General features: G+C 36.6%; 1 protein-coding gene across 4 annotated transcripts in view; it reads left to right on the plus strand.

The window, feature by feature from the left end:
• PELI1 (pellino E3 ubiquitin protein ligase 1) overlaps nt 1-25905 on the plus strand; it is a 325875-nt gene that overhangs the window by 295693 nt on the left and 4277 nt on the right. For 3 of the 4 annotated variants that reach the window (XM_067007513.1, XM_067007515.1, XM_059078793.2), the window contains 5 exons: nt 16287-16426; nt 19181-19310; nt 22809-22910; nt 25357-25554; nt 25645-25833. In XM_067007513.1, the coding sequence (XP_066863614.1) occupies nt 16356-16426; nt 19181-19310; nt 22809-22910; nt 25357-25554; nt 25645-25833 (690 nt within the window). In that variant the 5' untranslated portion in view covers nt 16287-16355. Of the gene's footprint in view, nt 1-3183; nt 3308-16286; nt 16427-19180; nt 19311-22808; nt 22911-25356; nt 25555-25644; nt 25834-25905 lie in introns of those variants that run through there. The other variant, XM_067007514.1, reaches the window with a different exon arrangement.

Genomic DNA, 25905 nt, shown 5'->3' on the forward strand with positions numbered 1-25905 from the left:
TAAATAGGGAGGTTTTGTCCTTAATGTCTTCTTAGAGCTCTTTAAGAAAAATATATTCCTTCAGGAGATTATTTGGTATAAACACAGAGCTTGAAATATGTAAGGAATTTTTATACTCTTAATGCTCTATTTTTAATCATTAAGTCATTATGATAGTATATGAGCTATTGATATATTGACTGCCTTAGGAGTTGAACAAGAAATACACTCCCAAAATTAAGAGGTCAATATATTGGTCTAAAGAATGGCAGGTCCTCAGGTTTTGTTGTGGAATCAAGTTTAAGGCATAGTCAATAACAACTACATTCTGTTTAGTATAAGTATTGGACCTGTCATGTCTGGCTTCTTGAGCAGTTTCATCAGCCTAGAAGCACATGACATGGCAGGATCACCAAATAACAAAATGTTAGAATATGCCCAGATCATTTTTACGAATAGGTTTCCTGAACTGAACATGTATCTGCATTGGACAAAAGCAGACTACCTGAGCAGTACTTTACAGTAAGTAACCTAAGTGGGCCTGCTGCCAGCAGAATGAGCTAAAGAAACAGTATGCAGATTTACACAAGAATAGCTTCAGGGGATGTGACACAGTTATGGAATGCTGGGTAGCAACAGAAGTAGATTTGTAGCTATAAGCTAGAAGAGGGTTCATTTTGTGACAAGATATTATTAGACCTAGGGCTACCAAAAGTATTTTTTTTTTTTTTTGCGGTATGCGGGCCTCTCACTGTTGTGGCCTCTCCCGTTGCGGAGCACAGGCTCCGGACGCGCAGGCCTAGCGGCCATGGCTCACGGGCTTAGTTGCTCCGCGGCATGTGGGATCTTCCCGGACCAGGGCACGAACCCGTGTTTCCTGCATGGGCAGGCGGATTCTCAACCACTGCGCCACCAGGGAAGCCCCCAAAAGTATTTTTGTGTAAGAGCATACACCCCCTAGACTCAAGGTGAACAACAGTTTAGTGGGTGAGGAGTATAGATGGTTTGCATATGCGGCTTATTGAACAGGTATGGAGCAGAATTTGCTCTTGTGATTTATCATGCTTTAAAAAATCTTAAATGTAATTAAGCACAAAACAGGTTCACCTTTGGCTGTGTAGAGGAATATACAAGTTACATGTATAACCCTTCACCATAAACACATTTCTTAAGAAAAGGTACAGGGGAATTGGGAGAAGCAGGCAGTAACTCCTCAAATGAAGCTTATGAGTAGGATGATCTAAAAGCAGCTTAAGTCAGTAAGTCAGGTGCCTTCAGTAGCTATTTGGTGAAACTTGTACAATCCCACCTCCCTCTGGGTACTGCTATCATTTTTCCATGTTTATGAACACCCAGTGAATCTATTTTAAAGTATAAAGCTGGAAATAGACAAGCATGATCAATTAAAAATATGATTGAATGTTCACCTGTTCTTATTCCTGGGATAATGTCATTTTTTATAACAAGACCAAAAAAAATCTGCTTCATTTGATAGTTCTAAAAGGGTACTCTACATATGAGTGGTATTGATTCTTCAGTTTTTTTCTTAATGGAGTGTTTCTTAACAGATTATTATACTAAATCTGTTAAAATAGGCTATTACTCTTATCATGAAAACGTAGTTCAGTATCTTATTTATATTTCCGACATATTTAGAGGGCATTTATGTAGTTTATTTCCGACATATTTAGAGAGCATTTATGTAGTTAATTCAGTCAGCCTTTTAAGAAATAGAATACGCCCTTTTAGATCAGCTAGGTGGTTTGTGACCACCTAGAGGGGTGGGATAGGGAGGGTGGGAGGGAGGGAGACGCAGAAAGGAAGAGAAATGGGAGCATGTATATATGTATAACTGATTCACTTTGTTATAAAGCAGAAACTAACACACCATATGTGAAGCAATTATACTCCAATAAAAATGTTAAAAGAAAAAAAAAGTAGGAGGAAATCAAGAATGTTATAATAGTACCAGCTATCAAAAAGGTTTCTGGATCTAATGGATTCACTGATGAAATCTTTTATATTTTTAAGGAAAATCAAATTTCCTTGTATTAAAAAAATATAGAACAAGGTTAGAAAACAAAAGAAGCATTCTAAAATACTGATTAATCTTATGAGTGAAAATGTTAAAGACTGTGCTAACAAATATGGTTAAGGTCTAATCTACCACTACCAAGTAAGAAATGTCAAGTTGTTGCAATATGAAGAAATTTACTGCTGTATTTTATCAGATGTAATTGGGGAAAAAAAGATGCTATAATGTAGTTTGATCAAATTTAGTGCTCATTCCTAATCAAATTAATTTAAAATGAAAATAAAAGAATACTTTAATAGCATGATAGGACGAATATTCTTTTTTTTTTTTTTTTTTTTTGCGTTACACGGGCCTCTCACTGCCGTGGCCTCTCCCGTTGTGGAGCACAGGCTCCGGACACGCAGGCCCAGCGGCCATGGCTCACAGGCCTAGCTGGTCCGCGGCATGTGGGATCTTCCTGGACCGGGGCACGAACCCGTGTCCCCTGCATCGGCAGGCAGACTCTCAACCACTGCGCCACCAGAGAAGCCCAGGACGAATATTCTTAATTATTAACTAATACCAAATTTAAAAAGAAAATGTGTTTAAAAACTGCTTACCATTAGTATTTAATTCAACTTTATTTCAACATTGCTACCTAGTGTGGTCTGTGGATTGGTGCCAGGCCATGAATTGCTTGTTACTGTCAAGAGATAAGTACAAGAATTAAGAAGAAGTGTTTAGAAACTTTTATAGCAATTTGATGTTTTTTAGAACTAGAAATCAGATACTTAGACTTGTGTTTTGTATTTTGGGCTTATATATCTTTTCAATTTCATTTTGCATTATTTTTACTAGTTTTTAAAATTAGCTTCTTATTTTTCTTCTTACCTGTTAATTTTTATTAGTATTTTAATAAAATGTCAGTCTGTAATGAAAAAAAAAAAGAATACTCCCTTTTGAGGTACCTTTATTCCATAACTTGAAATTCAGCCAGTGTTAAAAATTGTTCCGTGCTTTCCTCTTACTTCTGTTTCTTCCCTTTTGGGACACAGACTTCCTTAGGGAGGAGGGAGGAGAAGTGAATTCTCAATTCAGCCAATAGAATCTAGAATTATGTAGTGTTTACCTATTTTGCATAACACAGGCCCACCCACATATATTATGAAGGTGCTTAAGTGAAAACACTGAGCAGAGTGCTATTCTGTGTGTGATTCCAAGTATAATTGGAAGATGCTTTAGTACTATCTGGATTTTATCCTCTGGTGAGAAGATTGTTTATCTAACTTGTGATAATAGTGATGGAATAAAGAGGTAGGTGTTCTGTGGCTTAATTTTAAGTGTCACATTGTCAGTGCTTCGGATTAGAGGTAGGGTTGTAAAAGGAATGATTTGAATTATATTTAATTTTTTCACATTTAGTTTTAGAAGTATGTTATGTATAAATTATATTTCCTTCCCTCTTAGAAAAAGGGTTGAATAAATCTCAAGCTCCAAGGATTTTGTGTTTTTAAGGAGGTTTAGACTATTAATCTTAACCTCTTATTAGTCTTTAAGAAAGCGTAAGGCAAATAACTACAGGGGTTTATTGCCTTTTGACTGTTGGTCAGCAGAAAACTGAAAACTCTTCATTTGCAGTATTTTTCCAATCCAAGCTACAGTATTTAGTTTTTAACATGCTTTGGAACTCAGTGTTCTCCATTGTTTTCTTTTGAATTATTAAATTTGAGAATTACGTTGCTCTCTGAAGGAAATTGTTTGGTAGCCAGAATGATGGTGCTGTCATTGTACTTTGGTTAGCTGTTGACAGCTTATTCAAAAACTAGTTTTTTGACCATAAATCTCCTGAGGTCCTCTCAAAGAGATCTAGGCCTTCGAGATAACTACAGTTAACTATTTAAACATTTTTATAAGGTAGGGAAAATTTATAAAGAATTTTTGGAGATATTGAGAGTCTTGCTTTATAAGAATTTTAGGTAATGTCTCTACCTGAATGTTTTGTTGTTCTTCTCTGATGTGGTAGGAAGAGATTTAATTTTAGATCTGATGATTGATTGCGGGGGGGGGGGGGGGCGAGTAAGGCTCTTTCTGCTAAAAGATGAACAGTTATAAGTTCCCAGCAGTGTTCTTTTCTGAAGCATTTTATTTTCATTAAAAGAAAAGGTATAACTAAGATTTTTTAAATTGAAAATTCATGAAAAAACTGAATGTTTGCTGGAATACTAACATGCTGCCCAGTAATATGTGTTCATTTTTTATCAAATTTTCTAATCTATTCATGAGGGGGAAGTATTCACTCTCTTGTGTATGTATACAACAAGTCAGCGACAAGAGAAAAGTTGCAAATTTGGAGGAAAAATTGATCATAAGTTACCTAATTGGGGTATTTATTTGTAATTTGAGACTATAACAATAATCAGAGTGGAAAGATGAAATTTGTAGAAATATCCAAGCTATATGTATGTATTATTTTCCTAATAAAGAGTTAAATAGGAATACCATATGAGTGATTTAAAATATTCACTCTGCTAAAAAATAGATGTTCTTAGCCTCCCACACACAGTGTCTCTAAATTACTGCTATAAAAATTTATGGGGAAAACATTATGATTTGGTCAAAGAAAGATCAGCTGCTGTTACTTTTGAGAACTTTTCATGAACCAAAGGAAAATTAAAACTCATAACATGAAACTTTTGTTCATTAGTGAGATTATAATAGTTGTCATCTTTTAACAATGACTGCTCTCTATGGGTAGCTGATTGTACCATTAGAAAAAATATTGGAGATTCATTTGTAATTTGAATTTTCAACTACATTTTTCTTTTCCTACTCCTTTTTAATAGAGCTTATAATGGAATTGTGAAACTATAAAAGAGTTGAAGTTAACTTCACTGTAAGAGCAAGAAATACATATACTAAATCTTACTTGATTTAGTTCTAGTTTTTCCACTATTGAGAATTAGTCGTGTGTGTGTGTGTGGGGGGAGCCTCTCACTGCCGTGGCCTCTCCCGTTGCAGAGCACAGGCTCCGGACGCGCAGGCTCAGCTGCCATGGCTTACGGGCCCAGCCGCTCCGCGGCATGTGGGATCTTCCTGGACCGGGGCACGAACCCGTGTCCCCTGCATCGGCAGGCGGATTCTCAACCACTGCGTCACCAGGGAAGCCCTAGTCATTTGTATAGCATTCAACCTTGAAACTAACTGCAGTGATCTTTGAGGCTTCTGATTATATTTCAGGGTCTGTTATATATTATGAGCAGTAGAAAATTAGAACTTTCTACATGGTATCAAAGTTACCCACAAAGAACAGATTATAAACATTTGTTTAGATACTGAGAAATTAAGATGCATCTCTGAGGAAATAAATATTAAGTGATGAGGCAGCATCACCATAAGTTAACAGTTATTATCAAGACCAACTTTGTATGCCTAACTAAATATATTGAACAAATACTTGATTTTTTTTAAACATGGCATTAGAACCTTGAAAATCACTGGTTTAACTCTCACAGTTTGAATAATTTTAAGAGACTCAAAATTCTATGACTTGGATATTTTGTGAGTGAATCAAGCAGATGACCCAACATACAAATCTCCGTGCAGCTTTGTTGTTGGCATTCAGTTCTGGTGACAAATCCTATGAGGTGTTGCCCCCATTTTTTAGATGGAAGATTATGTGTTATAGGACTGGTTTGTAGGTTTGAGAATTCATGAAGGACCATTGATATAGCCCTCATGACTGTCAGGGGCCAGAGTTCTCAGGGTTGGCCCTAGGCAGTCATAGCTTAGTCCTTCACAAGTCTCTCTTCTATTTTGAAGATGAAATAATTAGTGAATAATTCAGGAAAGTATTTGAGTTTTTATTTCTTTAAAATACATTTTTCAGAATTCTATTTTAAATGAAATCTGTCAAAATTACCCAGGGCTGATGCTTTCCAACTCTTCTTTCTTCCAGCTCCCCTTTCTTTTCCCTTTTATATACTCTTAAAGACCAAGATTAATGTGTGTAGGTGGCTAGAACTCAAATTCAAATACTGTTAGAGGTTTCAGTGTATAGCATTAATTCAGAAGCTATGATATAATTCCATATACAAAGTGTTTTCTAATGATGCCACCTAGAGCATTCAATAGTAAATTGCCCTTATGTCGTAACTTTTTTAAAAAGAAAAACTGTGAAGCATGATTCTGCCAAATTCAGATCAGTATGCATCACTTTTGTTCAGGTATTGCTCAGTCCAGTGAGTGGCCACACTTGTGTAATAACAACTTTCTTCACCAAAGAGGCTGTGGATGGGGCAGTTTCACATCAGAGAAAGAACATGAGACCAGACACTGTGACTTGACAGGGCCAGCATAAATGGAAATCTTGAACCTTTAGGTTGTGAGAAGGCTGAAAGGAAGCAAACTGAATCATGAATTCATTTTTTTAATTAAATTTTTTGTTTTTAAATTTTTATTAAATTTGGAGGGCTATTTTGTTTTCTATTTTTATTCTTTTTGTTTTTAATTTTTATTTTGAAATAATTTTAGCCTTACAGAAAAATTGGAAAAATAATGCAGTGAGTTTGCATATACCCTTTACTCAGCTTCCTCTAATGTTGACAATCTATATAACCAGAGTATATTTATCAAAACCAGGAAATTAACTTTGATACAATATTGTTCACTACACTATAGGACATATTCAAATGCCAGTTTTCCACTAATATCCTTTTTCTGTTCCAGGATCCAATTCCTGATCCCATATCCCATGTAGTTGTTGCATCTCCTTAATCTCCAATCTGGGGGTTTCTTAATCTTCCCTTGTTTTTCATGACCTTGGCACTTTGAGTACTGATAGTTATTTTGTAGAATGTCTGTCAATTTGGGTTCATGTCCTGTGTTCTCCTGATTAGATCCAGGTTATACATTTTTTGGCAACATAACCACCGAAGTGATATGGCTTTAGTGCATCATAATCAGGGAATACATGCTATCAAAATGTTTTATTACAGATAATGTTAACCTTGATCAGTTAGTTAAGATGGTATCTCCCAGGTTTCTCCTACTGTGAAGTTACTGTTTTCTCCTTTATAATTAATAAGTATCTTGGGGGAGGTACTTTGAGGCTATTGTTGTTGCCTTTTTAAAATACGTGTAATTTGGTCAGTGTTTTAATAAAAACTATGGACTAGAGAAAACCCAGATTATTCTAGAGTAATCTAACTGTCCAAAAATAATCATTGCACAATACTTTTTGTGGAACATGGACTCCATATTCCATTTTTAATTTCATAGGTTGGTATAGATTTTAAGTGGTTGAGAAAAATCCATTTTATTCATTTTCTTCAAATTTATATTTTATCCAAGGGACTTTTAAACTCAGCTTTATAATTGAATTACTAAGAAAATTTAAATAGTCAATATTATAGAAGTTTATCCCATATTAGGACTATGGCATTTATGTAAACTCTCACTCTTTAATACATTATAGTAGGAAAAGAGTTGGGGGATTTTCTTGTTTGTTGTTTTAGTTTCCCAATGTAGTTCTTTCCTCCCCACCCCCATGAACTTTTCATTTTATTTTATTTTATTTATTTGGTTGCACTGGGTCTTAGTTGCAACAGGCGGGCTCCTTAGTTGCAGCCCACTGGCTCCTTAGTTGTGGCATGCGAGCTCTTAGTTTCAGCATGCCTGTAGGATCTAGTTCCCTGACCAGGGATCGAACCCAGGCCCCCTGCATTTGGAGCGTGGAGTCTTAAGCACTGCCCTTTTTTTAATTACTATTTTTTTAACTTTTCATTTGAAACTCAGTTGTTTCAGCAGTTCCAGAGTACTAGCTAGAGTTTGAGTTGTAACCTTGGTATTCTTACGTATTAAACAAGGAATATAATAGTTCCCTACCTCATAAGGTTGTTCTGGGGTTAAATCAGTTGATACATGTAAAGTATTTAGAACAGTATTTGGCACAGAGACAAAACCCAGGAAGTGTTGGACATTATGAAAAAAGGGTAGCACAAGCATGAGTTGCCTGCCAGTGTTGGATGCTGACTTTAGAAAACTGTAGAATTTCCAATGAGTATACTTTTATTAGATGTTTTGTGTTCCAAGTAGTTATCTAATCCCACTGAATTTGCTGCATTCTGCAGGATTTTCTTTTGAGACTTTAATGGTTAAATCTAGGGGAATTTCTAGTCTTGCTTTCTGAGAAGTATATTATCATTTTAGGAACTTTGGTAGTCTAAAAGAGTTGCATACAGGCCAAGCATGGGCAGAGACAGTAAAAATGTTTGAGTCCTCAGGTTGTGTCTTTTAAAATACATTTTCTAGACGTGGGGAATTAACTGATCATTTTGGAGTGCGGTGGCAAGGTTGTATTTAAACCCCCTTCCCCGGTCAGGAATACTGCCCTGCAGTTTTCTCTTGGCTGTCACTTTTCTGGGAGTGCATGAAGGCTTCTGTCCCTAGGCTATCTGGACTCTCTTCTAATACATGTTTTTTTCTTCCTGGTGGTGCCAGGAATTTGTCTTAGTGTAATACCCTGCTTTTCCTTTTGGGTTCCTTTCTCCCCTCCTCATTATTAAAATAAGTGTGCAAAGCCCACTATTTACTGATGTTTTTCTTGTTGGTCACTACCAGGAAACAGGGTTGACAAATACAATGAGCATTGAGGAAGTGACAAATTTTCAAATCTCAAAAAGCCCTAGTCATAATTGCATAGTTGCAACTAGTGTATGCTGAAGTGTAACTTGTCTGGAGTTTATTATACTTTTTAGTCTGTCTCCTAAATGGCCCCATAAATAGAGTCTCATACTCTTATTTAGGAGTCAGCCCCACCCAACCTTGTTTGGGGTGTGATTAGTGGTATCAGAAAACCTGGACTACTTAACTTCTAAGAGTGTCAATCTTCCCATTTATCAAATGGGGATAAATGATTATACTTGATATAGTTGTGATAGAAATTAAATGAGTTAAATAATGTATATTTAATTAATATATGGGTTTCAGCTAGCTCTGCCAAATATTACCTGCCTTGAACCAGTAGTCATTGGCTCTTCTGACTGACAACTTCTGTTCCCTGTCTGGAAAATGGAGTTAATAAGACTTTCCTACCTAATTCACATGGCTATTTTGAAGGTCGAATAAAATAGTCTTATGAGAAAGCACTTTGCTAATTAACATTCTGTGCAAGTACAAAATAGACCTTAATCTAAGTTTGATTCAAATTGATATGCCTTTTGATTTAATAGCATTTCCCTATGCTTTCCAAAGCCTACTTCTAGTTTCTCTAAGTATGGGTCCCCTAGGTCAAGAAGGTATTTCCTTATCTGGCCTCCCCAGATTAGCCTTTCTCTAAATGTCAGGCTACCCAGCACTGGCCTTATAGCTACTTCTTTGGCCACCCCAGCTCCAGTCCATTCAACCACTTGAGAGAGGTTGCTACAATACTGAAATATTTTGAATGCACAGAAATATTAATAATTAATCACCATCAAGGTAAGATGATAGCATTCTCACTACCAGCCACTCTTTTCAAGTCTAATAAAATACTGAAACTGCAGCTTCAAAGCCATTACCTTCACTATCACAAGGCCTAGTAATAACCATTTAAGACATCAGTATGATTATGGTAGTAAGCAAATGTTTATTAAATACCTTGATATGTACCAGGCATTTTACCAGAAGTATGGGAAGTTCTCCTCTGAAAAAAAATTGTTATCCCGTTTGTTCTCAGTGGCTCTGAGGGTGAAGAAGGATGGGGGAGGAAGTTAGGGGATGGAGTATGGGAAGATGAGACATTTTTGATCATTACAACCAGGGGTGCTGCTGAACTTCTTAAGATGCACAGGCCAGCCCCCTGCCCTCATGTCAAAATGTCAGTAGTGCCAAGGCTGAAAACCCTAGTTTAGAGGATCAAGTACTATCTGTGGGAAAGATGTTCATTGCTTTCCCATCAGGATGAAAATACGTTATCCCTGTAGCTGATAGAATATCAGCATGTCATTTGGCCACCTTAAGAGGGGAGTCTGGGAGTTTGTCCAGGGGGTGCCCTGTATCCTGAGAAGGGGAACATGGCCTTCACTTCCTTCAGTGCTATACTCAAAAGACACAAACAGAAAGTAAAGTAGTAACCTCATACTCCTACAGCTGACACCATTATTTCTCCTATCCCTCCTCTCCTTTTATGGAAAAATGCTGCTTATTAATCCTGCTGATTGTGAAAGGAAGAAGGTGATTAATTTTTCACTCTTATCAAGCAGCTGCTATAAGTTTACCTCCCTCCAATCATCAGCTAAATTGGTTTCATAAAATGGATCTAACACAAATATAAGAAAACAGTTCCTTCTGTTTGAGTCATCCTTTTGAAATCAACCACAGGAGAACTCTAGTGTAGATGGAAATCTGTTTCATCAGAGATAATATATGCAATCCACGTTATATTTTTCACCGTAAAGAAGCTTTATAATAACATTTTCATGTTTTAAAACATTTTCCTTTTTTTCCCAGCACCCCTTATGCCTACTCACTTGCCCGCCAAAATAGGAGTGTTCAAAAGATTATGTAACCATCTTCCTAAGATCTGTTTTGTCCCTTGCTTAGTGTTTGTTTTGCTTCTTTTTATTTTTCAGGACAGGAATCTTGTACTTGTGTTATTATGTAGTAAGCAAGCAAAAAGGCTGTGTGCAATGTAAAAAAAAAAGAAAGAAAGAAAGAAAGAAAAGTGTTATGTTGAGGGAGCAATTTGGACAAAGATTGGTTTCCCAGATTTCCTTCTTAAGGTAAAACTGACAATTACGTATTATAGAGAGTCTTTCCTTTGCAAAGACTTGATAAGAAAACAATTATATTTCACTGGCCTTTAAAGAACAAATGAGTAGAATGTTGTATCAGTCAAATTAATGAGACTATTTCTAAGAAATATATTTTTTATGGCTAATTATTTGTGTTTTCCTTGCCCACACAAAAAACACTATTCCAGAATATATTTCTTTTAAAAATTTGTTTAACTTGGGAAAGTCCCTGCTGATGAGAACAGCATGCTTAGTTTTCAAGGATCAAGCAAAGCTTCAAAGTAATAGGTATTATAAAAAACAGCCTTATTAATATCTTAGCAAGGTTTTCTTTATCATTTTTTCCAAGTCTCATGTAGAATTAATGGTGCTATTTCATATTCTTTGTGCTAGATCACCTTGGGGTAGGACTGAATATATGGGGTCTGACCAACTAACTTAATTGAATACCAACAGGTGGGGCCTGTGATTGAGGCATTAGACTATAAATACTTGATGTACATACCCATTTCATGTTCTCAGGAGCATGACTTAAGGAATTGATTTGGAAGAATTCTGTATATTATTCAGATTTCAAAACACAGAGATTATATAAAGAGAGTGAATGCAAGAGCACTGTCTAGCTGCTGGGCTTTAGGATTATATATAACCAGTACTACTAAAGTATTTTATTACAGATTTTAGATTATTAGATACAGAAATAGAAGCCAAGTTTATGTTCCTGTGATTGAAATTTTGATATCACTGATAAAATATACCAAATCAGACCTTCTAAGGGACCTAACCAGAGTAAGAATAATTGGGAATATGTTATTTTTCTTGGCTCATTTGGCCAGTGGTTCTAGAAAGTATAGAATGGTGAGTATACGCCAGCCCTACTCTACTAATTCCTTGTCAAAGCTAAAATTTGTTCCTTTTGCTATAGAGGCAATAGGACTAAATCTATAGTGCCATGTGCACATTACTTGTAAATTCTTATGTTAGGACCAGATGGTCTCATATATTTCCACCTCCAAAATTATCTTCATTTTACTTTAGTCCCTTCATCTTTAGAGTTGAGATAACAGATTACTTTGTTCAAAGAGAGAGCTAGAACTGGAACATAGGCTAATACTTGCTAGCCATGCTTTAAACTAATATCAGCCAAATATGGACATTCATGTATCATTTTCAGATTTTTGCCATATATGTGTACTTACTCATCCTATTAATACTATTGAAATTGACTTCTTTAAATAAGTTCTTTTTAAGGAAATGTTTTGCTACTATAAATGAAAACCCCCCCACTTCCTAAAAATAGAAAGTAACTCTAAAAAAGAATCTGAATCAAGACAAAGCAGTGTTATTAAAACTTAATTTAAATTTTCAATTTAATTAGTTCTTGTTATTAAAATTTTAATTCTTGCTGTTCTTGGTCAGAAGTGTGTCAAAGCAATGTTTTCATGTTTGACAGCAATACCTTAATTGTCTAAGAAGACCAACCACATTTAAAACCTCTAGTTAAGTTTCTGCTTAGCTTTTTTTTTTTTTTTTTTTTTTTTTTTTTTTTTTTTTTTTTTTTTTTGCGGTACGTGGGCCTCTCACTGTTGTGGCCTCTCCCGTTGTGGAGCACAGGTTCTGGACCCACAGGCTCAGCGGCCATGGCTCACGGGCCTAGCCGCTCCGTGTCATGTGGGATCTTCCCGGACCGGGGCACGAACCTGTGTCTCCTGCATCGGCAGGCGGACTCTCAACCACTGTGCCACCAGGGAAGCCCTAAATTGTTCTTCAGTTAATTTTCCTTAAAACTGTTACATTTGTACATTGAAGGATTTAGTTAGCTTAACATCAGTTTGTTTTTCTAAATGGGGTATTTCATCAGTATAGTTTATTTTACTTAAGTGAACATTTCTGCACAAACCTAATGTCTCATAATTATGGTGCTATACCTATATATCGATTTCTGTAAACTTCGAACAATTTAATATATTAAAATCTGATCATCAAAAGCAAATTCATCTGGGGAGATGAGAAGATTTTGTAGCATATTTGAAGGAAATGTTTTTCTTAAAATAGTTCTTTACAAATGTTTCATTTGTATAATTTAGTAAGCAATTTTAAAATTTACCAACAAAATTAGTGTGTTTGTCTGGATTGCTGATCTAAATGTGTATGTCAGTTACAAGGGAATAAAAGGGCATCAAAAAAGCTAAGCCTTGTGTTTTTTTACTTGTTCTTATTCATCGGGCTACAAATATTCTGTGTTGCCTTCTCTCCAGAAGTGTTGCTGTACAAGTATATTTTACTGTAATGTAGAAAAAGGCAAGTAGGCATTTTTCATTCATGAGTTGCCTATGAAACAAATTAGTGGAAGAATAAAACAAAGAGACTTTCAAGGGTTAGCTAGAAAAGTTCTCTTGTGAAACCTTCATAACAGGGCTATCAGGAAGACCAGGGAGAGAATAGGTATAGGAAGTACCTGGTCCCATTAAACTTCTGATAAAAAATAGACATCGTAGTATTGTGGGGATTATTTATTGTAGTGATTTTTCTAGCTTACCAGACGTGCTAGTCTTTTATTTTTCATACATGTGTCAAATTTATATATATATATATATATATATATATATATATATTTTTTTTTTTTTTTTTTTTTTTTTTTTTTTTTTTGCGGTATGTGGGCCTCTCACTGTTGTGGCCTCTCCCGTTGCGGGGCACAGGCTCCGGACGCGCAGGCCCAGCGGCCACGGCTCACGGGCCCAGCCTCTCCGCGGCATGTGGGATCTTCCCGGACCAGGGCACGAACCCGTGTTTCCTCCATCGGCAGGCGGATTCTCAACCACTGCGCCACCAGGGAAGCCCTAAATTTATATTTTTAATTAAACTTTTTATTTTGAGGTAATTGTAGATTCACATGCGGTTGTAAGAAATAATACAGAGAGAGATTCTTTGTACCCTTTACACAGTTCCCCCCAATGGTAATAGTTGCAAAACTATATAGTACAATATCACAGCCAGAATATTGACATTGATAAGGATACAGGACATTTCCATCACCACTGTGGTTCTTTCCTGTTGCCTTTTTGTAGCCATGCCCACTTCCCTCCTACTCCCACCCCCTCCTTAACCTGTGGCAACCACTTAACCTGTTTTCTGTTTCCATAATTTTGTCATTTCAAGAATGTTATATAAATGGAATCATATGTAACCTTTTGAGCTTAGATTTTTATACTCAGCATAATTCTCTAGAGAGTTGTCCATGTCGTTTCATGTACCAATCGTTTGTTCCTTTTTCTTGCTGAGTACTGTTCCATAGTATGTGTGTACCACAGTTTAATCATCCACTCAGTAAAGAACATCTGGGTTGATTCCAATTTTTGGCTATTACAAACAAAGCTGCTATAAACATTTATGTACAAGTTTTGTGTGAACATAAGTCTTGATTTCTTTGTGAGAAATACCCAGGAGTACAATATATGTATTACCTTAAATAATTGCCTTAAATATTTCTTTTACATACATTTTGAACACATAGGACAGTGTTAAAATTTTTGCTTTGACCTTCAGACCTAATGCAGAAAATTCAAGAAAAGGAAAGCTTATTTACCCATATTTTTACTACCATGTTCTTTCTTCTTTTCTGATGTTCCAAGTTATTTTTCTTATTTATCTTCTGTCTAGAGAATTCCTTCTAACCATTCTATTAGAGTAGATCTGCTGGTGACAAATTCTCTTAATTTCCTCTCATCTGAGAATGTCTTGATTTCCCCTCCATTTTTGTTGGGTGTAGGAATCTGGTTGATAGTTATTTCCCTTCAGCACTTGAAAAGGGCCACTTTCTTCTGGCTTCTATAGTTTCTGGTGAAAAATTAATTGTCACTCTAATTGTTTTTTCCCCAAAGGTAAGGTGTAGTTTTTCTCTGACTGCTTTTAAGAAAATTTCTTTGCCTTTAGTTTTCAAAAGTTTAATTATGATGTGTCTTGGCATAGATTTCTTTAGTTCTATCCTGTGTGGGGTTTGTTCAGCTTCCTGAATCTGTGGCTTTGTTTCTCTTTTCAAATTTGGTGAGTTTCAGTCATTATTTCTTTTAGTACTTTTTCAGCTCCACTCTTTCTCCTTTCATTCTGGACTCTGGTGATTCAAATATTAGATCTTTTGCTGCAGCCCCACAGGTCCATGGGGCTCTGGTTTTTTTGTGTGTGGTTTTTGTTTTCCAGTCTATTTTTCTCTCTGTTGTTCACACTGGGTACTTTCTGTCTTCCAGTTCACTGATCCTTATTACATTCCTTCCATTCTGGGTTGAGCCCATCCGGTGAGTTTTATATATCTTCTGTTTCTTTGCAGAGACTTTCTATTTTTTTTGTTTGTTTGTTTGTCTATCCCAAACTTGTTTGTAATTGATTACTGAAGCTTTTTTATCATGACTGATTTAAAATCTTCGTTAGCTAATTCTCACATCTGTGTCATCTAAGTTTTGGCACCTGTTGATTATCTTTCTGCATTGTTTTAATTCTCTCTAGTTCTTGATATAAGAAGTGAGGTTTTTTTGAAACCTGGACATTTTGGTATTAAGTTCTGACACTGGATATTATCCAGACCTTCTGTTTTCACTGGCTTTTCCTCACATTGCTCTGTCAGGGGAAGAGGGGGAGCCTCTTTGTTACTGCCAGGTGGACATGGAAGTCCAGGTTCCCTCCTCAGCCTCCATTGACACCTGAGGGAAGGAGATCCTGCCGAGTCCAGGATGGAAGTCCAGGCTCCCTGTGGTTTCCACTGATACCACTAGGGCAGAGGAGGGGGCATGTTACTAGCCAACAGGCTGGAAGTGCTGGCTTTCTACTTGGCCTGCTCTGACACTACCTGTGGCAGGGGCAGGGCCAGGGGAGGTCAGGCCGCCTCAGTATGGCCTCATGAAGTAGAAGTCTGGGCTCCCCACTTAGGCCTTGCTGGTGAAGGTGGTGGTAGGGTCACAGTGTTTTTTGTGGTGTTGGCTGCAGCAGAGCAGTTATTGTCAAAAGTTTTCTGTCTTGCTAAGGCTGCCGTTTTCTTGTTCCTTTGATGAGAGAGGCCAGGCATTTGTCAGGTGTGTGTTTGTTTGTTTTTCTGTCTGCCAGTTGGCATTTCCAGGTTGCTAGATTCTTCAACTCCAAGTCTGGGATTTTATTAGGCAAAAAGAAAACCCAAAGAACTTGCCACTGAGTCATTCCTTGGACCTGGAGGCCCCTAACTATTCTGCCTTCTCTCTACTTTTCGGTGTCTTCTTGTGTATTGTATATAATGTCCAGGGTTTTTAGTTATAATTAACAGAAATAGTAGGGAAAATAATGTCTACTTCATCTTCCTGGAACCAGAAGTTGCTAAATTTACATTTTTAATGTATTTAAATGGTTATATCAAATATATAACCATTATTGGGGAAAATGTCACATACTTTATATATTATATGCATAATATTGTGCTCACAAAGACTGCTAGAAAAGAACATCTTTATTTAAACTGAAATTCATTGTTCAAATTATTAATGAAAACTTTTCCCCTCTAGGAAATAATGCAAAAGGTGTCCCAAGGCTCCTGACCAGTGAACAGAGATTTGAGAAAAACAGCCAAGCTCATGTTTTCTCCTGATCAAGAAAATCATCCATCCAAAGCACCAGTAAAATACGGTGAACTCATTGTCTTAGGGTAAGGTTTCTCCATCTGATGAGCATATAATTGAATGATATATGGTAACTTGAACATCTAGGTTAAAAATACCTTTTTTTAGAATTTATATCCTACCTATTTCCAAAGAGTATTTAAGGCTACAGAATAATATTACCAAATCAAGAAACTGTTAATTCTCATTTTAATATCATCTTTTATAAGTACTCAAATGCTACATAAACTCTGCCTCAGCCTTACCCCTAGAAAGGGCAAACCTTAAAGATGAAGTAAAAGAGGTATTTGTCTGAAGTCACATAGCCAGTCCATTTGTCTTTCCTGTCCCTTCTTTTAGAAAACTTGCCTCAGCTGACTTTACCAAAAATCCCCTCTCTGCTTAGGTGATTTCATGTAGTTTAGTATTTATTTATTCCTTTCCCCTCTGAGGCAATTGCTGCTTTGTGCTTATGGTCCTGTACTTGAAGAAAAGAGTTGTGTAGACATGACGATATGATGATTCTGCAGCCAGGACCTTGCTACTTGTTTACTTCAAAAGTAATCTCATCCATTCAACTCACACAGATACAATCTGTGATTGAGGAATAGATGATTCCATTATTTCAGTTTATTCAATCTAAACTTGCCACAGCTGTCAAAATGGAGACACAGTGTTATTCTGTTTACTAGAGATCTCAGAAACTAGAAATTGTGAAATTTACTTTCCCCCTACTGTTTCTCTCCTGCCTAAAAAGCAGCTCTGGACATTACAACATGTTTTAGAATCACGTTGGTACAAATTCTTCTTTAAGTGAGAACATGTCCATTGTTTCAGATAAGAAAGTAAGAAAAACTGGGGAGATAATATGGCATTACTGAGCTTGGCTGGAAGCCAGGAATCCTGGATTCCAGTGCTTATTCCAACACTGCTAGCTGTATGGCCTTAGGCAAGTCAGTTAACCATTCTGGGCCTTAGTTTCCTCTTCTGTAAAATGACAGACAAGATCATCTAAGGCCCTTTGAGATTTAAAAAAAAAAAGCAGGTTTTTTCCCAAAAACAATTTAAAAGATTATAAACAGTATAGTAACTACAATATTACAATTTCAAATCACATAGATTTTGATGTATTAATGACAAACAGCTTTTAACCACCAAAAACTATTTAAAGTTAAATTCTTCAGGAAATTTGAGTCATTTGAAGACTTAGAATTTAAAATTTAGTATATGGTTTGAACTGGCTCTTTTAGCCCAGCAGTTTCTCAGTTAATCTTATCAGTAGTATTTGTCTCTGTACCTGGCACTTGGTATCTTAAAATGCAAATAATGCTTCTTCTCAGCCCTCTAGAAGGAGAAGTCAAGCTGCATAAGGTTGTCAGTTTCATGCTGTTGCTCTTTAAAAAAGAGCTCTGAGCTGCAGGAACACAGTGTGGGAATAGAGAGCATATGTCCAGAAGAGGAACAAGGCAAGCTCTGGGTGGACAGTAGTGAGGGGCAGTGAAGAGCCCACAGTGGGTGGGCTGGGGCCAGCACAGCCTAGAATAGCAGACTTCATGCATTAGCTGCGGGCGCCACTCTGAACTTACAGCAGGGCTTTTCTCCAGTAGAGTCAGTGTGTGACATTTTATAAAGCTTCAGTGTAATTTCTGTATCTGACAGTCTGAGTAAACTCCCTTCCCTTCCTTATCAAACACTGATGTAGGCCATTTTACAACTACATTCTCCTCCACCCTCAAAACTGTCCCCATTCCTTGCCTCATTTTCCCCCAGATTAACCAACTGTAAATAAGAAACCCATCAAACCAAAGATTTTTGTTGGGCGGTGAGGGGATAGTACATGAGGAGAGATTATTATTAAGCTACTGTTCATGCCGCAACGGTGCAGTAAAGAATGAAAAAAAAATGACGAACACCTGGATTCCAGTTCTAGCTTTGCCATTGTCACTTGTGTGACCTTCAGGAAATAACTTAATTCCTCTGAGCCTCTGAGGAACTTAATTCCTCTGAGGGATAATTTAATTCCTAACCTGTAACAGTGGCTAGTGGTGCCAGTCTTGCAGTTTTTATGAGAATGGATTAAGGGAGGTGATGTGTGGAATAGAACCCTACTAGTGCCTAGTACATAGTAAATACCCAAATGTTTTGAACTTTTTTCCTATTAGTTCAGTCCTTGCTTACTTGCTTAGCTTTAGGGCATGTATATGCTATCATGGAGAAATGGTCATAAGGTCTGAACAACAAAAGTATGTTTAACTGCCACTTAGTTACACTCAGTCAGGCAGGTTTTGCTGATATAATGTGAATGTGAGTGTGTACAAGCAAGTAGCTGAGACTTAAACAAATCTAAAAATTCCTTATTTCAGAAGTTCAGCTATTTATAAAGTGTTTGGTTCATAGTTCAAGGAGATTATATTGTACTTTTAAAGGTTGTATTAGCACATGCAAACATTCACCTTTAAAAAAAATAGAATGAGTCATAAGAAGTCAGATATGCCATTAATCAGCTCTTGATTATCTTGAATAAAAGAGGGAAGGAAAATATAGATAATTCAAAGCTGTGTGTAATCCAAAAGGTACTTCTCTGTGACTTCGAATGTCACTAGAAAGAATCTCATTTTGTTTCACACTCAGGGCAGCTGGTCTGAGGATCAGCAATTGCTAGAATTTAATTCCAGACACTTATAATCTGCTAATACATAATTAATTGGGGATTGATCCTCTTAGACAAAATATAAAACATTTGTTTTAGAAGTGGTGTGGTTCTTACATGAGATCCCCTAAACTTTTTTCTCCTCCATCAGGTATAATGGGTCTCTCCCAAACGGCGATAGAGGAAGGCGGAAAAGTAGGTTTGCTTTGTTTAAAAGACCTAAGGCAAATGGGGTGAAGCCCAGCACTGTGCATATTGCTTGTACTCCTCAGGCTGCAAAGGTAAAAAAAAAAAAAAAAAAAAAAAAAACCCAAAAGTAAAAACTAAATAAATTAACTTGGAGAAATTGAAAGACTTGTACTTGCTGTTTATATTCTCTAGCATTCCCTTCACATTCTGTACCAGAAGTTTCCTTTTGTTTGGGTGTGAGAAGACACTTTGGATATACGATATCTGAAGAACTGACATCTGGAAGAGCACAGGACTTTTTTTTTATAACAAACTGGGATCAGTGGGTGGAAATTAGAAGGAAATAATTCCTTTTCTTATTAAAAAGGTGTGGGTGGGGTGGGGGCCAGGGCTTTGTGTAGTATTTGGAATTGTGAAACTTCCCTGAGAAGAAGGGCGTCCTGCTGTTACCAGAGAGACCCCACCTGGGCTGGGCAGGGAATGTGGTTCATAATATTTGTATTCAGGTATTAGAAACATGTTTGGATGCTCTTGTTTTTATTTATTTTTTTGTTTTATGATCCTCATTGCTTTTAGCATACTGGCTTGAACACAGTAGACCTGAATAATTATTAAATTGAATCAAAGCTATGAAAGCAAGTACCCAATTGTGTCTATAATATAACTTCTCAATCTCCTGGCCTACTTAATGCTTCTCACCCCGTTTTTATTTCCCAACCAAGATCTCAAGAAGCTGGGCCACCATTTCAGGACCCTTGGGCTTTTCCTAGACAATAAGGGGGAATTTCAGATCTTTACATTTCCTGTGAATTCCTCTACTTCCAATTTTATAACAGAATGAATTTGATACTGTGGTGAGTGAATAAAAATTACGAAGAGTTCTTTGACTTCTGGAAGTATCTATATCTTTAGCTAAGCAGCCCCAGAATGTACATTAATATTACACCATCTGAGGTATATTTTTGTAGGTTTAATAAATGAGAGAGAAATAGGCATACAGTGTCTTGCTCTAGGTCACAGCTCTGGTCCCTGAAGTCAGTTGGATTTTTGGCTTTGTTTTATATCCAGTGTGATGTCTAAACAAAAGTTCTCATGCCTTGAGTGGTCTCCTCTTTTACTGTTTGAGAACCAGTGAATGTAGAAAAGGGACAGTTTCTTTTAGGTGTTTCTTTCTGCTCCTTTGCAGAGAAGGGATGTGCTGATAAATAATAAGCAGGTGGTGGAGTGAAAGGCTTATTGATCCAATCTGAGGAGCTTCTTTTTTTGTGTGTGTGGTACGCGGGCCTCTCACTGTTGTGGCCTCTCCCATTGCGGAGCGCAGGCTCAGTGGCCATGGCTCATGGGCCCAGCCGCTCCGCGGCATGTGGGATCTTCCCGGACCGGGGCACGAACCCGTGTCCCCTGCATTGGCAGGCGGATTCTCAACCACTGCGCCACCAGGGAAGCCCTGAGGAGCTTCTTTCCAGTATTTCCCCACAGAAGTGCTCTTGACATTTTGGGTGTGCTAGTTCTTCTTTATGCAGGACTGTCCTACATGTTGTAGGATATTTAATATTCTTGGTCCCCAGCCACTAAATGCCATTTAAGCCCTCAAATCATTGTGACAGCCAAAAGATGCACCTACATATTTCCAAATGCCCCTTACACAGCTAATATTACCTCTGGTTGAGACCCACTATCAGAAATCTTTCTGATCCTTACTTCTATAATTTCCTATTCTGTACTTTCTTCATATTTTTACTGTCATGCTCTTAATGTTTCATTGTTGGCTCCTTTTCATCTTTACTAGGCAACAAGAATCTTAGGGATCAAAAATTGACATTTTCCTCTTTCAATTTTGGAGGGATGTGGTAATGAGGTCATGAAGAAAACTAATTGTTTAGTCTGGCAGTCATCTGGGATGAGTGGTTAAACCCTGCCTTCCAGTCCAGTGAGAACTTGACATAGTTCTTATTCTCAATCTAAGAGTAGGTCTGATAGTTTAAAAAACAAACAAGCAACAACAGAAAAAAATCAGGGCTTACAACCTCAAAGTACCCAAAACCTTTGTTTTTAAATCCCTTTAGCCATTAAGAATTAACTTCCAAAATACTGAGCAATTCTTTCATTGAAAAATCAGCTGCTTAATGCTGAGTTAAAATAATTATAGGTTTTTAAACCTTTAAAACCGTTTTGTAATGTTTATGAATACATAAATGTGTAGTAAAACATGTTAAGCACATGCATGGGAGTGACCTACACTGCACTCTTGAGGTTCAGTACCTCCACAGAGAGAGGGGAGTAGGGAAGGACATGTAAGCAGCCTTCATTATATCTGCAGTTTAATTTCTTTTAAAAAATCAGAAGCAAAAATGGCATTAGTAAGAATGGCAAAGCTGGGTAGTTAGTACCCAGGTGTTTGTTTATTCTCTTTATATTTTTGAAAATTTCACAATCTTAATTATCTTAAAACTATGAGTTTAAGGCTTTATCTATTACAGATTAGCTACAAATTAAAACCAAGTAAAATTTTATAATGCCAAGCAAAGTTCTAATTAAGAAAGTTTTTTCATTTAGCTTCTTTACTGCCTGTTATCATTCTTCTGTGTCTTTTCTGTTTTTTCTTTTATGCAACCTGTTTCCACTTCCTTTGTGCAGGTTTTTCCCCCTCTGCTATTATCATCAACTCATATACATAGAAAACACCTGAAAACAAAACTGAAAATTTCTTTTTAGCAATGTTTTTAGTTTGGCATAAGTCAGAGGTACAGTCATAAGCATTGTATCCATTTCCTTTGGTATGTTTAATCATTCTATGAATTTTTCTGTATCTAGCCCAGCATATGACAAATATTTATCATCTATAGAGTCACAGAATGGCTAGGAAAACCAATTATCTGTGCTTATTTGTTAACTTTAAACCTCTTTGAGTTACTTTTGTATTTTCTCCTTATCAGAGCACTACTGAGTCCTGCTTTCAGTTTCTACCTGGGGTTTGGTTTTGATTACCTTATAATTTAAAATACTTATAATGGAGACTCAGATTGTATAATGTTTTTATACAGTGAACTTATGTTCTTACTCTATAATTGCTTCAGTGTACAGGCATACCTCAGATATATTTGGGGTTCAGTTCTAGACCACCACAATAAAGCAAATCACAACAAATTTTTTTGGTTTCCCAGTGCATATTAAAGTTATGTTTACACTATGCTGTATTCTACTAAGTGTGCAATAATAGCATTATGTCTAAAAAAATAATGTATATACCTTAATTTTAAAATACTTTATTGCTAAAAAATGCTAACCATCATCTGACAATGCAGAGTTGCCACAAACCTTCAGTTTGTAAAAAAAAAAAAAAAAAAAAAACGCAATATCTGTGAAGCATAATAAAATGAGATCTGCCTGAATTCTTCTGCATCCCACTTAACCTAAGAAACCACTGTCACAGCCAAGGTTATGCAAGAGTTATTAATCTCTACCCTAAATTTTAGGGGGAAAATATGTTACACACATAATAAGTAGATGACCTTTCTTTTTTTATGAAAAGATTATCTATTTTGATTAACCTACCTGCTAATTTTTGCTATTGATCTTTCCTTCCTTAGGCAATAAGCAACAAGGACCAGCATAGCATATCATACACCTTGTCTCGGGCCCAGACAGTGGTGGTTGAATATACTCATGACAGCAACACTGATATGTTTCAGGTATTGTAACATCTACACTTTTTTTTTAAGTTAAAAACCTGTTGTAAGTGACTTTTGCTGTGGTCTCATTAAGGATTGTCATATTTTAATGCATTTCATTAAAATATATATTGATTTCTAAACCCCATATATAGAAGTCCATGTAGCATGGTTAAAATATGGGCTCTGAAATCAGAATTCCTGGTAAACATTACTTAGTTACTCTCTGCCTCAGTTTCCTCCTATAAAGTGCAAATAATAGAATTTCCCTCAGATGACTATTAGGAGGCTTAAATGTGTTAATACCTTTAAAGTCCTCAGAACTGTGCCGGGTACCTGGTAAACACTTAGCTAGTAATATTAGTAGCTATAATAATTATTAGCTATTATTATCTAAAAAAAGGAACCAAGAGATATTCTGTACACATTTATGATTTTTTTTTGCTATTACTTGTCACCTTCCTCTCTAGGCAACTGAAACTACAGGCAGTTTCTAACTGTTCACATCATATATGTGGAGTCAAACTTGCTTCTCAGCACATATTTGGTCAAAGCTATTGGCAATAACAGTTTTTATTTCTCTCATTCTTTGTACCAATCCAGTGCTGATGGTTTTATAAATTGATAGATGATGGAAAAGCTAAACCCAAAGACATAAGCAAAATTCATGATATCTTCTCCCTTAATATTGGGTTTTGTAAGGCCTTGGGCTTTTTTGAAACAAATGGGACATAAAGTACCTAATAATGTTGTTCTTATAATTGTAGTCCCAATTACTTTTCAGTTTTTCTTTATTTTACAAGAATTAAATGAATATGAAAAGGCCTGGAGGTGTCTTTGCTGTAGTCAGTAACGAAGTATTTCTTTAAAGTCACTCTCCCCCACATCCTTTTAATGGAATGCTGAATGTTTTAGAACAGTAGAAATATTTTTAGTTCCAAAGGTCTGAGACCATTTTCTTTGGATATCATATTCTTAAAAATAAAGGGACATCCAATGTTACATTTTTTAACCAACAAATTTCCCCCAACACTATCCAAACTAAATAAAGACTTTGTACTTGGTGGCAGGATAAAAACACTGAAGAATTTTATCTAAAAGTGTGCTGATATAAGGAATTCTTAAAGTTCAACTATGCAAGGAATGACTTAAGAGTCTTCATCTTTGTAAAGGGTCAATATTTTTTCTTAGTAACAGTATTCTTTACTACTTTATAACAAATACATTAATGAACTGATTTCTAAATGTTTACTTTAAAACTGTGACATTTGTCACTTTTGTCTTCTCTTCCACTGATTTCCTTTTTTCTTTTCAACATTCATCTTCCAAAATGCAATTAATTTATACTTGTTAGACCTTTGAAGATGTTTAATTCACTGACACCTCACCCAGCAGAACTTTGTTCTAAGAAACTTGTCTCTCTGAAACATGGCCAAGAACGAGGAAGAAAACAAAAAGGACATCTAGGCATATAAGATAAATGCCACAAAGTCCGTGCACTTTTCCCTGCTTCCTGGAGAATCCCTTAGGCCATCACTAAGAACCTTTTGAAATACTATTCTTTGAAGTTTGGTTATTTGATTTCTCAACCCATGGCAGAATTAGAGTAACTAGTTAGAGGAGGGGTATGCTGCTAGAGACAAACATGCCCAACAGCAAGAAATGATAGCTGACAACCTGACAGAAAAGACACAAGAATCCTGTGAAGTATACATAAGACCTCAAAGCACGGCTTTGTAAGCCTTTAACATAAGGATCAGCATTCCTCTACACCTTTATAGCACCTGAAGACATCAGTGCAGTTCAGCTTAATATAAATGGTATTCATAGTGTAATGTCCTGGAGTCATCATAAAAGATTTACTTTTATGTTCATTATATTCTGTTAAGGAAACTAGAGTAATACATGGTAGACATATTTCTGTTCAAAGGGGTTAAAATTAAAATCTCCAGCCACCTAGAAATCTCAGCCATCCTAAACTCTTAATTCCCTGAGGTTTCATATATTCTGGGTTGTAAGTTCCTACTTAATTTTATGCTCTAAGTGATTACTACATCAGAGGAAATGTGACAGATTGGTTTTCAAGGGTATAGATGCCCCAGAGTTAAGTATGATAAGTTTGAGCATTAGAAATTTCAGAGGCTCAATGATTTCACCTTACTGTTTGTACCTTTCTTTTTTTTTTTTTTTTTTTTTTTTTTTTTGTGGTACACGGGCCTCTCACTGCTGTGGCCTCTCCCGTTGCGGAGCACAGGCTCCGGACGCGCAGGCTCAGCGGCCATGGCTCATGGGCCCAGCCGCTCCGCGGCATGTGGGATCCTCCCAGACCGGGGCACGAACCCGTGTCCCCTGCATCAGCAGGTGGATTCTCAACCACTGCGCCACCAGGAAAGCCCTGTACCTTTCTTGAGTGGATTTTCCATTGTGTTCTTTTGAATAGGTTTATAGATATTTGTTTTTCCCTTAGATTGGTCGGTCGACTGAAAGTCCCATTGACTTTGTAGTAACTGACACAGTTCCTGGAAGTCAAAGTAATTCTGATACACAGTCAGTGCAAAGCACCATATCAAGATTTGCCTGTAGAATTATATGTGAACGGAATCCCCCCTTTACAGCACGGATTTATGCTGCAGGATTTGACTCATCAAAAAACATCTTTCTTGGGGTAAAAAGCTTTTTTCCTAAATGTTACATTTTATAACCACTTCTATTTCCCAATTATAAATAAACAGAAGCTCACTATTTTTCCTACTAGGAGAAGGCTGCCAAATGGAAGACATCAGATGGACAGATGGATGGCTTGACCACCAATGGCGTTCTTGTTATGCATCCACGCAATGGGTTCACAGAAGACTCCAAGCCTGGAATATGGAGAGAAATATCAGTATGTGGAAATGTATTCAGCCTGCGTGAAACCAGATCAGCTCAGCAGAGAGGGAAAATGGTAAGTACTGAGATGTAGCTTCTTACTTAACAACAATAAACTCATAGGGTGAGTTGGACTGAGTGCATTACA

This window comes from Kogia breviceps, chromosome 11, assembly GCF_026419965.1.
Source record: "Kogia breviceps isolate mKogBre1 chromosome 11, mKogBre1 haplotype 1, whole genome shotgun sequence".
NCBI classification, from domain to species: Eukaryota; Metazoa; Chordata; class Mammalia; order Artiodactyla; family Physeteridae; genus Kogia; species Kogia breviceps.